General features: G+C 36.7%; 1 protein-coding gene across 4 annotated transcripts in view; it reads left to right on the forward strand.

Moving 5' to 3' along the window:
- The window catches only part of LOC131164562 (midasin), a 99692-nt gene that overhangs the window by 17345 nt on the left and 67154 nt on the right, over positions 1 to 15193 (forward strand). For all 4 annotated transcript variants that reach the window (XM_058121841.1, XM_058121843.1, XM_058121842.1 and 1 more), the window contains 3 exons: positions 6374 to 6483; positions 6581 to 6700; positions 14907 to 14985. In XM_058121841.1, coding sequence (XP_057977824.1) covers positions 6374 to 6483; positions 6581 to 6700; positions 14907 to 14985 — 309 coding nt within the window. The remainder of the gene's footprint in view (positions 1 to 6373; positions 6484 to 6580; positions 6701 to 14906; positions 14986 to 15193) is intronic.

A 15193-nucleotide genomic window follows, 5' to 3' on the forward strand; every position in this document is an offset into this window, starting at 1 on the left:
ACAAACCCCTAAACACACATAATACTATACTATTTAATGCTAAACACACAATTAACTACTAACTAAACCTAACAATTCCTTGACCCAATTCTTCTTGATTCTCCAACATGGATCTTTCGAAGGTCTTGCTTCTTTTCCTACATCAGATCTCCCCCAGCTAGAAAAAATTTGGCCTTGAATTTTGAAATATTGGAGGATCAAAAGTAAGAAGCAAGCTTGGATTCTTCGAAAGCTAGGACTTGAGTGATCCAAGAAACCACAATTCTTTGCCAGCATCATCCTTAAATTGAGAGTTGGCATTAATAAACACATCAGGAATGGCAAAGTCAACAATGGGAATGTTTGAAAGACTTTGGATGTCTTGAAACACTTCCATTTCCTTGCTTGTAGTGCCTACAAGTTAACTTTGACATGATCAATTATCTTAGATTCTTTGTCCTGGTTAGTTGGTAAAATAGGCTTCAAAAATGATTTTCCTCCCATTATAGTAGGTGATTTATGTGTAATTGTGTTCTTGAGTCACGCCCAAATCATCCAACCAAGAAGAACCAAGGAGTGCATGACCAATGTTCATAGGTATGATATCACACCAAACATTATCAAAATAGTCACCCATTTGGATAGGAACCAAACATGTTACATAAGCATTGTAAGGTAGTGTTATCAATGCAAGATGCCTCATAAGGCTCTAGGTGAGGTTTTGGTGAAGTTGTATACAAGTGACTACATTTATAGAAACCATATTCATAGGGCTTCGTCCGTCAGTGATGATTTTGCAAACGTTTCCTCCATACTTGAGAAATATGTGGTAAGCTTGAAATTGTGCCCAAGGTATGATATATGTCATTCCTTTTTCCAATAATTTATCACCATATTACTGATTTATACATATATATATATATATATATATATCCACTGTAGCTATATGCCATGAAAAGTCTTTAACAAAATTTGACCACAATTTTCAATCTATTCATGCAAAACCAGAAGTTGACTCTTAATTTTCATGAGTTATCTCAAGTGACTTTTAATCTTGATTATCTTGTAGAAATGAAAAAAATGACTCAGGGTTTGTTTGGTATCATTGCTATTTTTTGTTTTTTGTTTTCTGTTTCTCCATAGCGAAGAAACAGATTATAAATATGCGTTTGTTTATGTTGTGAGTTTTCTGTTTCTGTTGCCGGTTATCAGCTATTTGCCAAAAAACTGAAAATCTGATTTATGGTTTTTAGTTGCTTTGGCAACCCGTTGTTAGAAATTTTAATATATAGAAATAGTTTTTTTAAATTGAATTATTCATTTTATATACTTTTAAGTTAAAATCAAAATTAAATGATCATATGAATTTAGATATAATTAAAATAAAAATATACATAAAATTAAAAAAAAATATTATTTCAATTGTCATGTCCAATAAGATATTTATTGTAAAGTAAAATTTGGAAGTAGAACAATTAAAGTAAAATAATTATAATAAATTTTTTATTATAGTAATTTTTTAATGTGTATTATTTGTAGTTTATTATTTTAATTATATTTTTATAGTATTATTTTATTTAAAGATGAAAATGAGCATTTTTTTAATTAAGTTTTTAATTTGTATTAGTTTTATAAATTTTAAGCAAACATGTTGTTGGTTTCTAGTTTAGTTTTTTTTTCCTGGCTTTTGGTTTTCATTTTGGGCTTTTGTTTCTCTAATTTTTGACAGCAATACCAAATGGCCCCTAAGAAAACTCACAAATTGCAGCAACAAAACCTGATTTTTGATGCCTGAGTGACAATTTCTAGCATTTCATGTCAAATTATAACGCTTGCTTGCAATATATTGTGTATGCGATCAAAGTATCATGCTGCAATCAAAATATCATGCTACTGGTCAAAATATCATGGAGAAAACCCAAAATATCGTGACTGGAGGCAATATATTGAAACTGGAAAAAGCTGAAAATTCGGATGCAGTCCCCACATGTGTCGCTAGCGCGTGTGCTGCCAAAGGTGGCCTTTCAGGAATGAAACTTCAGGCAGGGTTGGGGATTGCAGTGATGGTGGCGCTGTGATGAGAAAAACATAGCAAATTAGGGATTCTGGAAGGCTGACAGCTGGAGAAAGTTTGGAGGTGTTGGAGGGGAAGAGGTTCTTGGGGGTTGTGATTTTTGATGGTGTTGGAGGTGTTGCGAGAATATCCCAAGAATGGAGTGTTCGAAAAGTTCGGGACATGACTGGAATTTTGAAAAAATTTAGAATTGTTTCTCCATTTGTGTTTAATATTAATTTTTAAACTGAAGTCTCAGGGCAGAGAAGATGGTTGAAGGGGTTGAAACCTGGGATTGGGATTTAGTAACAGTTAGAGAAGGGGGGGAGAAGGGAAAGAAGAAATAGAAGCAGGGCAGAGCAGAGATGAGAATCAGATCAGAAGTGGAGTGGGGAGGGATGGAGAAGTCATGAACAGAGGGGAGAAGGAAGAAGAGAAGAAGAGGAAGAAGAACAAGAAGCAGCAGCAGGGAGGGGTGAGTGAAGCTAAAGAACTTAGGAGAGAAGGAAGAGGAGAAGAAGAGGGGGAAGAAGAAGCATGCTAGGGAAAGGTGGGGGAATTGAAATGGAAAAATGGAGATCGTGGTTGGGCTCTGATACCAAATGATGCAGGGGCAGCATCTACGGTCTGCAGCCATAGGAGATAAGGGTGAGCAAATGGTTGGTTCGGCCAAATTTGGGTAATTAACCGAATTAACCGAAAAATTCGGTTAAATAATGCTGTTAACCGAACCGACCGAACTACTGAATCACACCGAACCGAACCCGACCGAATTACCAATTCGGGTAATTCGGTTAATCGATTTTAACCAATTTTAACCGAATTTATTCAATTATACATTAAATAAAAATTTCATAACTAATTTATTTAAATAATTGTGTCAATTCATTTACCCTATCACATAGGCTTATTTATTTTGAGGTGCAATAATTTTTATTTATTTATATATTCTAGGTCTTCACAAATCAAGTGGAAATAAAAACGAAGGTGATGTTTTTGTTATTATTGAAACGTTGAAAATAAAAAAGAAAAAAAAAATTTCGCTGAAAAAAATTATTGTTAGCGTCGTCATCCCCTTCGACGACAACATTAATTTCCACAAGGTATATCCATGTTCATAATAAAAAACAATTATATTCATAATTTATACTTAAAATTTAATTAATTAATAATTTGGTTAATCGGTTAACCGAATAATTTTTTTTGTTAACCGAATTGAAACCGATTAACCGAATTTTTGTAAAATCCCAACCGAACCAAGTTTTTTACCTGAACCGAACCGACCAATTTCGGCTGGTTAATTTGGTTAATTCGGTTTTCACCGAATTATGCTCACCCCTAATAGGAGAGATACAAGAAGAAATTTAAGAGAGGAAGGAAGGAGAAGCGAGGAGATACTAAGGGGAATTACATGTTTAACTCATTTCAAATTCAACAACCTGCCCACAACATGCTTTTTACACACTATTTGTAAGAAAGCCTCTTCACATGAAATTACACATATACCCAAAATCTACATTACATTACAAACATACCCCTAAAATACACAAAGTACAAACAAGCCCCCAAATACACTTAATCCTATACTTCTTAATACTAAACTCACAATTAACTGCTAACCAGATCCAACAATCCCTTGACCCAATTCTTCTTAATTATTCTCCAACAAGGATTCCCAAGGTCTTGATTTTTGTCCTACATCAATATATCGTCAGCATTTGGAAATTTGGGAGGGAGATACCGGAACAAGTTAATTGGTAGCGTCATGTATTGGTTGGCGATTTGATCAATGAAGATGGGGTGGTTCTTGGAGTTGGGGTTTGGATGGAAAAGGTAAGCAATTTTTGGTTTTTGTTCCTGGGACAATCTAAAGGAAATGGATGGCTAGGATTTGTGTGAGAATTTCTCTTGATGACTAAGGAATTTAATGCAATGGCGAGGGCTATAGAGTGATGCTTGCTTCTTGAGCAAGGTTGTGCTAGTAGGTAAGATACAAGATTTGCAATTGGTGTGGGGGTGCAGTGCATGTTATGATGCCTAGTCATGTGTCGTTGGATAGTACTCTGCATTTGATGGGACATCGATCTGTTTAGATGCAGCCGTTGAAGGATGATCATGTGGAAAAGATGGAGTGGAATGAGCTGGGTTTTGTGAAGAATGAGTCTTGCAAATCCCAGGGGAATGGTGTAGGCTTGGATGGGTATTTTTTTTAATATTGAACTGCATCTAGGCCGGCTCTTGGGTAGTTTTAAATCTGATCCAGAAAATATTAATGGGCAGGATCCAGCTTGGCAATCACTTACAGGCATGAAGCACATGTGGGCCATTGTTTCCACTAGTCTTCTGGTCCATAACATGCCCATGCCAGTGACTCAAGGGTTTGGGCCCTATGTCAGCTCTTCTAGACTTAGTTTGCTAATAAAAAATATCATGTCATCAGTGTTCCTCAAGGCTTGCAGGTGAATGATAGATCCAGCCATCGTAATAGGGTTGCTTACCATTTGGATGAGAAATTATCTGCTAAATCTTCATAGCAAGCAAAGAGTATTGGGCCCGTGGGGCTTGGATGTCAGGTTCCGTAGAAGGCAGCAGTGATTCAAGCAATTCTGGCATTCCGGTGATGTGTCTGATCTCTCTGTGGGCGAAATTATGGTTTTGATGATAGATTGGCCAGTGAGCAGCATTCCGTTTCCATTGATGGTGTAAGAACTATGAAGGAACATGGAGTTTGTGGGGTTTATGAACTCATTCAATCTGTTCCTATCAATCATTTGTCAAGAAGCAGTGGGGAAAAAATTGTCTTCCTAAATCTCATTGTTGAAGGCATCGAAAGGGCTGAAAAAAGAAGAGAATTTTCATAGCCATATGTATCTTTAGATAGGTGCCTAGTGCTTTCAAAAGAAAACAAGGGAGGTAAAGCATATTCTTTCCCTTTCCCTGGTTCATATATAGTGTTAAACTCTGCCGTACTAGGAAATTAAATTATCAATTTCATTTCATTGCCTTTCCTGTAGGAAAGATGTCTTGCTGTGATAAGACTGGAGGTGGTAAGGATGAAAAGTTTAGTAAAGGTAAGGAGAAAAAGGAATGGGGAGACATGTAGGATGATGAGAGTGATGTGGTCAGAAAGTTTGCTTATAATAATGGCGTATTATTAGATGAGTTTCAGGAAAAAATACGGGTATGCATCTGAATCTTCTGAATTGGGGGATTTGTCATATGTGCTAGTCTCCCAAGGAAGGTGTGGAGGAAGTGCCTATTTTTGAGGAAGATGGACTGGGTAAAGATTTGGATGGGATTTGGCCCCTTCATCTGTAGGAGATTAATGGGAAAGATCTAGAAGCTTAACAATGTTGGAATATGATGTGATTATGGCTGTCTGGTCTTGGAGGAAACGAAGTTCTTTTGAATGGTGGCGTAATGAAGGCGAAAGGTAAGGGGGAATTAGCTAACTAACAATGTTTTGTGAATTATGATGGCAGGGGCTTAAAGAGTTGCTTTCTCGATTTGTTGCTGTTAGTTCTTTTGTCTATTGTGCTTTTTTTTTTCCCCCTTTCTTCCCCCCCCCCCCCTTTTTTTTTGAAGATTTTTTGTCCTCTGCTTGGTTGCAATCTCTTTATTCTTACTCCCTAAGACAATTTTTTATCAATTTTTCTTTTAAATTTTGTAGTTTTGCCCTTATTTATTATAACAGGATAGCATGGTAGCAACTAGCAAGTGCTTATTTTTTTGTTCATATCAGTTCATGAAAGTCCCATGGTGTAGTTTACTAGATTATATGGCTAGAGCTATGGAGAAATTTTTGGGAAATTCTGGCAGGCCTTATGAGCTTCATTAGTCACCCTTAACTCAGGGTCATATGTGGGCATGGTACTTTATGCTTGAATGCTCAAACTACCATTATGGTAAGAGTGCATTGTGAATCCCTTCATGCCGCCTGCAGCACATGTAGATGTGGGGCAATTTGTTACCAATTGAAAAGAATTAGTTAAACCATTCCCAGCAACAATATATTTGTGGAGAGTTTGTAAGGTGTGATGCAGAGGATCCAGCAATGACTCTATGGGGCTATGTTTCCTTTGTCAATTTGTCCTTCTCAAATTATCTATTTAAGCTAGTTTTTATTACTTAATTTGTTTTGTACATTTTATGGGATAAGCTAGTCTTCATTGCTCCTTACTGTCGTTATCACTTATGTGTTTCGGTTGGAATCACTTTCTATTTTCTAATGGATAAATGATTCGTTTGACATTCTCATGCATATTTTTTAATTTAACTGTTATTTTCTGTTTCTTGTGGGGTCTTCTTTCATGTTTTGTTGTTTCTCCCCCCCCCCTCCAGTTCTATCTATTCACATGGATGATCAAATTGATGGCAAGACATTAGTTGGGGGTTATGTCTGCGCAGAGAAACCTGGAGAATTCAAATGGCAGCCTGGCTCTCTTACCTTGGTTTGTTTGAAATTTATAAATTAGTGATGTTCTGCTCTTTTAGCAGCTCATCTGCTTTTTACACTTATTTTTAACATCTTGAATCATTGTTTCTCAGGCTGTTTTGAATGGCTTTTGGGTTGTTTTTGAGGATATTGACAAGGCCCCACCTGATGTCCATTCCATCTTGTTACCTTTACTGGAAGGTGTAGGTTCATTTGTAACTGGTCATGGGGAGGTAACTAATTCTCCTTTGATTTGTACCACAGAAATAAAATTTTGTTGATGATTTTCATGCATCCACACGAATGCATGAGTTTCCAAATTGATAAGTTGTCCACGAATCCTAATTTCTGAAGTCGTGATAGAATTCATGCACAATATGCTGCTTGTTCTCATATGGTAGTTAAGCAAGCATTTTGTCTTGTCAAACACCAGCTATTCAAATTATTTTCATAAGGGTTTCTTATTCTTGTTTTGTGATCTGTTTTGAGTAAATACATGTTAGATACAGCAAATTCTTGCAATTTTTAATGCTGACATTATTATCCTTGGCCTATCTATTGGGGGTGCGGGGTATGTGATGAAGTCTTCAGCATGTCAATCCCCTGAAATCCTCTGGATGAAGTATGGTGAAAATCTTTGATAACATGAGCTGCTATTGCATAGTTCATACTTCATAGTCTTGCATCAGATATGACTATTATTGTGGTTACTGGAAAGCAATGCAGCATCATCACTTCTATATGGATGATTCATGTCATGTCCGTCCACTCTTTGAATACTTCTTTGACATGCATCTAACATTTCCCAAACGTGTCCATAATTAAATTTTTTTTTTTATTCTGATACTTCCAAAGAGGTTTTTATGGGTTTTCACCATCCTTTCAAGGTGGAGAGAGAAGGTTTTAACTTTGATATATTGGAGAATGATTTGATCATATTTGCGGGTAGCCGGATGCCCTTTTTGGTGCTGAAAAATAAATAATTTCTGTGGTTTTTGAATCAGATTTTGCCTTTTTGGTTAGGGCTTTGTGGGTTAGATAAGAATATAGGGGACTTACTTCTGGGAGTGGAATTAGGTTTTATTGATCGAAAGCTACTTGGGAACTTGTGGGGAATGTTGAATTTGGAAAGATACGGTGAGGGAGGTTCACGCAGCTCTGTTCATTTCCCAGAGGGTGCTGAAGCAGATGGACGGTGGAAGCTTGTCTGTGCTTTGAAGGTATTTTTTGATTGAGAAGAGAGAATTTGGAGGATGAAGGGATGATGTTCTGTTGCGCCGATTGTGTGTCCAAAAATCTGTGAAGGATCAAGGAAAGCAGGAGTGTCTTGGCTCAGAGAAGGCTGAATACTTCTTATGATGAAGCTCTTACATTGGCGAGTGCCATAGTTGCGGCAAGGAGGTGGTTTGAAATTTCTGGCACTAGATTGCAAGTAGTCTGGAATCCTCTTCAATCATAGGGCGACATGGTGGGAAGGGGAGGAGGGGGTTTTGGGATTGTGCTGTGTATTTCAATTTTAAACCATTTGGGAGGTTAAGATCTAGTTTTTACCTTAAAGGGCCTAACTTTATTGGGCGTAATAAAGTAAAGAATGGGGCTGTGGTAAACCATTATGGTCCAATTTCTAAGGAACGGGGAAGGAGTAAAATTTTGGTGTGAAAAAAAACTCAAGATGGAGTTACTGGGAGTAAAGAAGCCCAATTAGCAGAACAGAATGGAATGGTGAGGACCACTCCATGCAGAAACAGAATGCATTCACAGTGAAGATCTGAATGCTTAGAAGAGAATAGCAGGCTTGGAAAAGATGTTTGCAAGGGATTGTTGAAGAATGAAGATGATACTCAAAGGAGCACTGAAGGATTTGCAGGAAAAAATTATGCAACCAAATAATTTACAAATGGCTTTTCTTGTGTAAAAGGCCATTTCTTCTCTTTTATTTTCTTTGAATGGTTCTAAGAAACCAATGCATGAACAACACAAAGATATATCACTGAAAGAGGATGAGGTTGGAAAGAAAAGCTTGCATGGGTCTGATAATGACTTGGTTAGCTTATGTGAGTCTGATAAGGGTTTATTGGATTATTGGTTGATTGTGAATAGGGGATAAATGAGGGTTTTTTTGGGGTTTTCACCCTATAGGTGACACGGTAACGTATCATCTGATGGTAAAGTGGGCTTAAGTAATTGTTTCTTATATGGAAAGCATGAGGCAGGGGATGAAGTTTCTGAATGGATATCTGAAGATGCTCAGGTTAGTGTTGACCATTTTCAGAGCACAAATAATTAAATAGAACATTTATTTGAAGAGTGGGCTTGCTTATTGTTCGTTCAATAGATTGTCTTTCCATTCAAATTGTTAATCAGTATGCTTCAGTAGTGGAGAAATATATAGCTGAGAATGACTTCTCATGGAAGATCAAGAGGGTCACATATCCCAAAACTGCATATTATCCGTTCCTTGCTTGTAAAGTTCTACTCTTAATTCTTTGGGCTAGAAAGATACATTTTTCGCAGGAGGGTTTTGACGATTAATCCATTATGGGATACGAGAGAATTGGGATCCTCAAAAAATCCTTGAGGGGATGGGATGAAGATGGTGAACCCTTTAATAGAAGAGATGAAAGTGGTAGCTTCTCTTTAAACCTATGAGGAGGTACAAAAGAATTGAAAAAGTTAGCTACTTCAGGGAATTATGGACGGGATAGGGATAGTGTAAGGGGGAGAAGTTTTTAAATTATGAAAATCATTAGTTTGAACATTAGGGGTCTAGGAAATTCTGAATAGTTTTGATATTTGTTTTATCAAAGAAACTAAACTTTAGTGTGGATTGTGGTGTGATTCGTAGTATTTTGTAGGTTCAAAGGGTGGGAGGTTCTTGCTTCTGAAGGGATGGCTGGGGGAAACCTCATCTCTCGGGATACTCGTTTAGTTGTTAGAATTGATAATCTTGTGGGGTTTTTTTCCTTTGTCAGTTTTAAGTGAAAGTAAGGGATTAGTGGTGGTTCTTGCCAGTCTATGGTCTTTCTATACCTGCTCTTTGGCATTTTTTTTTGGGATGGATTATTTACTGTGTGGTTTTGTTTTCTTAGGTGGATTTTAGGGGGATATTCTAATGTCATGAGGTTCCCTAGGGAAAAGAATTAGGGTGGGAGGATTGTGGGTTGAGAGATTTTCCTTCGAGTAATGCTTTATTTGCTTGGTTCGGTATGTGGGAGGGAGGTAGCTAGTTGTTTAGATAGGTTCTTGTTTTCTAGTGAATGGGAGGAAGTTTTTCCAATTTTTTCTCAGTGGGTTTTATCTAGGCCAATGTTGGATCATTTCCTTATTCTATAAGAGTCTAACTGTAACGACCCGGCCCTTTATACGGACCCAGGTGTCACTCTTTCATACATAATATCTATACCTGTTCAAGATATGGAAACAACCCGCCCTAAACAGGGACATACGGGTGTAAAACATACATAATAATGATGTAAATGTCGCGGAAAAACATAAACATCCATTGGGATTTCTACTAGACTTATACCAGAGTTTACTAATACATCCACACCATTTCTCATAAAGTCATACATAGGATAAAATTGTTGTTATTACAATCCTCCAACAGGACTTTCATCTAGGTTTAATACAAGATTTAGATACTTACGTAAGCTAACCAAAAACAATCTCCCCAGTCCTTTTAGCTATTAGGACCGACATACTGATGGACCTAAAAACAAAGGTTGTATGATAGGGTGAGACACCTCTCAGTAAGGAAGGAGTTACAACAGTGTGTGACTGCATACATGCATATTTTCATTCAACATCTGGAATATAAATCAAATATTTTCAATACAGTATTGCATCAGTTATATCATTATTCATATTACAAAATTCCCACATCTGTCTTTCGACCATTTAATGATTTATCAGATGACCAACAACAAAATATCCTTATAACCAGTTTTACCCCGTGGCTCGGGTTGTGCACTGATACTCGTCCAATGCCCTGTTCGTGCAGACACTGTCGAGTACCTATATACGATCTGATTGCCTCCATTGGCCCAATATCAGCCAATGGTTTCACCCTGCTAGCCGACCATCTTGGTACCCACATCGTTTAATTCGTGTGGTTGCACGTGTACATCTAGCTACGATATCGCGCCGTATCATATAACAGTAGTTTATTTCAACTCTGCAAAGAAAGTATTTTTCAACCCTCCCGGGACTCTCAAGCTATGGTTCTGTGTATCATAAATTTAATTTATACAAATATGATAACCTGCGCAATTCTAGTATTTTTCACAAATTCACATAATAGCATTGGGTTTAAACCGGTGTCTTTCCACTCAGTTTACCCCTCTTTGTTCATTGATGCGACTCGGTGTATCACCAGCCTCTGTTTAATCACATTTTCAGTATAACAAATTTGGAACTTCGTTCCCATATTCTATATCAATAGTATAGAAAATCCATTCATTCTCATATCATCATATATCACACAAGTTTGATACAAAAACCCGCTAAATGATAGAAATTCAATATACATTGTTTAACTAAATAAATAAAGGAATCGAGCCTCTCCTACTATAGTATAAACACAAATAACGATGTTTGTAAAATTTGGAGATCATACGTCGAAATCCTCGTTTTTACCAAAAATTGTAAAATCGTCAAACCGGCATTTCTACTTGGTAGAATTTCACAAATAATCAGTTAAATCATAGATAATAACATAAACTAGTTTTTTAGTGGTTTAGTTTTCCAAAATAACTGTTGTAATTAAGTTCCCCTTACCTTATACTTGAAATGAAACTTTGTATGAAAACAGTCCAAAACGACAACCCGAGATCCCAAAAACCTAAAACCACAGAACATAACCTTACTATGTTTTCTACTGCTATCCAAATATCCAATCAAAATTAGGATTAGATTCCTACCTCGATTCTTGGGAAAACCCAAAACTCTCCGAAACGACGATCTGATCCACTAAAAGTGTAGAGTTTCCTCTTTTGATCCACGCAGTACCCTCCGTTTTTGAAAACGGACGATGAACGGCGAAGGATCTTAGAGAGAGAGAGAGAGAAAATGAGAGAGAGAGAAAGAGAATAAGAGAGAAAGAGAGAATAAGAGAATTTATAGAATAAATCCTAACTTAGCCCTTAAGTAATCTAAATAAATATCTCCTCCAAGATATTTATATATAAATATCTCAAAATATCTCTTTTCAAAATATCCTCTCCAAAATATCTCTTTTTTAATTTTATTTATTTATTTTATTATTATTATTATTTTTTTCTCGGGGTCGGGTTACTACAATACAAGATCAAGTGGGGGGCCATTTTCATCTTAAATTTTAAAATATATGGCTGGGTCATAAGAAGTTGTTTTGATTTTGGTTAGGAATGTATGGAGTGAGAATGTTAAGAAGGGTTGGGAAAGCTTTAGGATGAGAAAATTAGAACGCCTAAAAAAGGAACTTAAAATATGGATTATTGATGTTTTTAGGGATTTTAGGGCAAAGAAAGACAACATTTTGGTTGAGATTAATTTGTTGGATAGAGAAGAAGAGGTTGGGTGGGGGATCTTAGGTATTGGAATTGAAGGGAGGAGAAGTTGCTACTCCTAAGGAGATTATTATATATGTATTTTTTTTCTAATTTGTTTATAGAGGGGATGTTTGTATGCCTATGTGTGAGGGGTTGGAATGAAGCCTTGTTTGTGGTGATCAGATGGTGTGGTTGGAGCGGCCTTCTAAGGGAAATAAGGTTGAGGCGGTTGTGTTTAAGATGGAGAGGGATATGGCTTTGAGTCCAAATGGGTTTAGTATGGCTTTCTTTCAAGACATTTGTGATATTGTCAAACTGGATTTAATGAGGATCTTCAATGAATTATTTTAATGTGATTTTGGGTAAACACATTGACTCGACTTGATCACTTAGATGCCTAAGAAGAATAGGACTATTAAAGCTGTAGATTTTTGGCCTATTAGTTAGTCACTAGTGTGTATAAGAACATGGTTTTAGTTGAGAGGCTGAGTTTTTTGATAGGAGTTACTATTTTGGAGGCTCAAAATGCTTATGTGGGGAATAAGTAGATTGCAAATGCTATTTTTGTAGCAAATGAGGTTGTTGAGGATGTTTATAGAAGGAGAAATAAGGGGGTGGTTTTGAAGGTAGATTTTGACAAAATGTTTTTGAGAGAATTTGGTCAAAGGTGACTGTCTTGGAAGAGGGGGTGTGTATCTAATGCTTCTTTCTCCTTTATTATTAATGGAGAGCCTGAATTTTGGTTCATGGTTTTGAGGGTGTTAGGCAATGAGGTCCTCTTTTTCCTGTTTTGTTTGTTCTTGTGGTAGATGTTTCGAATAGATTGGTTTTTAGCGCTATAGAAAGAAGTTTTTTGAGAGTAATTGGGGTGGGAAGCAAGGGAGTTGTCCGTTATTATCTTCAGTTTGCAGATAGTACTATTTTCTTTCTAGAAGAGCATAGGTAGTCTCTTTTAAATGTGCTTACTATTTTGCACTTGTTTGAGAGGGTCTTCAGTATAAAAATAAATTTGGAAAGAGTGTATTGGCTTGTATTGATTTGAATATCTCTAGATCCTTGGAATTGTCCTCTTTTGTTGCGTGTGTTATTCTTGAGTGGTCTTTGATTTATCTAGGTGTGTCTCTAGATGGTAATCCTAGACCACTTGGGTTTGGGATCATATGGTGGAGAAGGTATCTATGAGGTTGGACAGGTGGAAGGGTGCTTTATTTTCTCTGGCTGCCTGTATTACCCTAATTCAGGCCTACCTTGCTAGTATTCCTCTTTATTTCTTGTCTATCTTTAGAATACCTGAGCGTAGCCAATAATATCGGGAAAATCATGGGAAACTTTCCTTGGTGTAGGGAGGGGATGAATAAAGATAATTTTGTTTGTTGGTTGATTGTGTAGGTCTAAGAAGGAGGGGACTTTGGGTCTTGGTAAGTTGGTGTCTAAAAACATTGCTTTTTAATAGTTAAATGATTGTGGTTTTTTCCCTTAGGGGAGTCTTCCCTTTGGCACAAAGTTATTAGAAGTAAATATGGCTTGCAGGATAATGTGCGAGATGCTACTCTGGGGTTGAAATGTTCTTGCGGAAGTTGTTGGAAGCTTAACAGTTATATCCTCTTTGTATTCCTTATACAAATTTTATTATGGGAAAAGGCTGTCATATTTGGTTTTGGGAAGACATTTGTGTGGGGGGGTTCTTCCCTTTACTCATCTTTTCCCTGTTTGTATAGATTGTCCTCTTTGCAGTTCACACAATGAATTTATTTCTTCATTCTTTATTTCTATTGGGGGTGGTCTTTATTGGGACTTACATTTTCGTTTGGCTCTTATTGATAGGGAGGTGTTGGAGCTCACCTCCTTATTATGTTTGTTGGATGATAGGCTTATTTTTGAAAGGAGAGACTACCATTCCTGGATTTTGCGAGTATTCTTGTAAATCTTTTTTGGAGCATTTAACCAAAAGAACTTGTCCTTCAGGCTTCATAGTTCTATTTGGAAGACTAAAGCCCCTTCTGAGATTAAGGCTTTTATTTGATTGGTTGTTCTTAATAGGGTTGCAGTAACAAATATATTGAAGGGTAGGGGGGGCTTTCAAGGCTTTATTCCCAGATGTATGCTCTCTTTGTTTTGAAAAAAAATCGGAACCTGCTTCTCACCTGTTCGTTCATTGTTCCTTTTCTTAAAGAGTGTGGAATAACCTTTTTGGCTTATCTGGAGAGAGTTGGATGTGTCCAAAGTGATGGAGTATTTTTCTATCTCTTTTTCAGGTTTTGGAATGGGTAAGGATGCTTTGGTGTTTGTGGTGGTGTGCCATTTTTGTGGCTTTGTCGAGGATTTGGTTGGAGCAAAATGCTTGTATTTTTACAGGGAAGATGATGTCTTTGATTATGATTTGGGATTGGATTCAGTATCTGATTTCCCTGTGGGCTTTTGCTGCCAGATGTTTCAAAGGGCTCTCGTTTCTGTTTGACAGTGTGATTGGCTGGCTGCGCTGTTTTGATTTATTTTGATGTTTTTTTTTTGTTCCTCTTTTAAAGAGTATTTATATGCTCCCTGCTGTACTTCTTCTTAATGAATTTTCTCCTCGATAAAAAAATAGTTCCCATTGATTTACATTGAGTGTTTGTTGTTCAATAACATTCCCTTATTCTTTCATGACTGCTCCCTAAATTTTCGTTGTAACCTGCATGTATTTTTGAATTTTCTTTTGAATTCTACTGCCAAATTTTATGGTTCCCTGCTGGGGACAATGCTTGTCTAATTTGTCATGTAGTACAAAACAAATGCACTTTTGTTCATCTGTTCTCTTTTTAATTCTTCTTCTTTTATTTTATTTTTTATTTTTTCCTTCAAATTCTGACCAACCCCCACCCCCCTTTGCCCATGGGACGAGGAATGTTTGAAACGTTTGGAACTTTTGCAGGCAATACAGGTGGCAGAAAGATTTCGACTATTTTCCACAGTTTCAAGTTCTAAGCTTGATGTTTCTCGCTTTACAGGAGGTTTGGGAATCAATTAGGTTCTTCTGCAAAATTACTTTTCATTTGATTTTGGTTACATGGGCTTGCTGTTATAGTTGATGTGTTTACATGTCATTATTTCTGCTAAGATAGACTTCTAGTTATGGATCAGGCTTCCTGCTTTATAAGGATTTAATTATATGTACCTTCTGCCTGCCTTGTGTTTTGTTGTAAATTGTAGTTTCAATGG

Source organism: Malania oleifera, chromosome 9 (assembly GCF_029873635.1).
Source record: "Malania oleifera isolate guangnan ecotype guangnan chromosome 9, ASM2987363v1, whole genome shotgun sequence".
In the NCBI taxonomy this organism is placed as follows: domain Eukaryota; kingdom Viridiplantae; phylum Streptophyta; class Magnoliopsida; order Santalales; family Ximeniaceae; genus Malania; species Malania oleifera.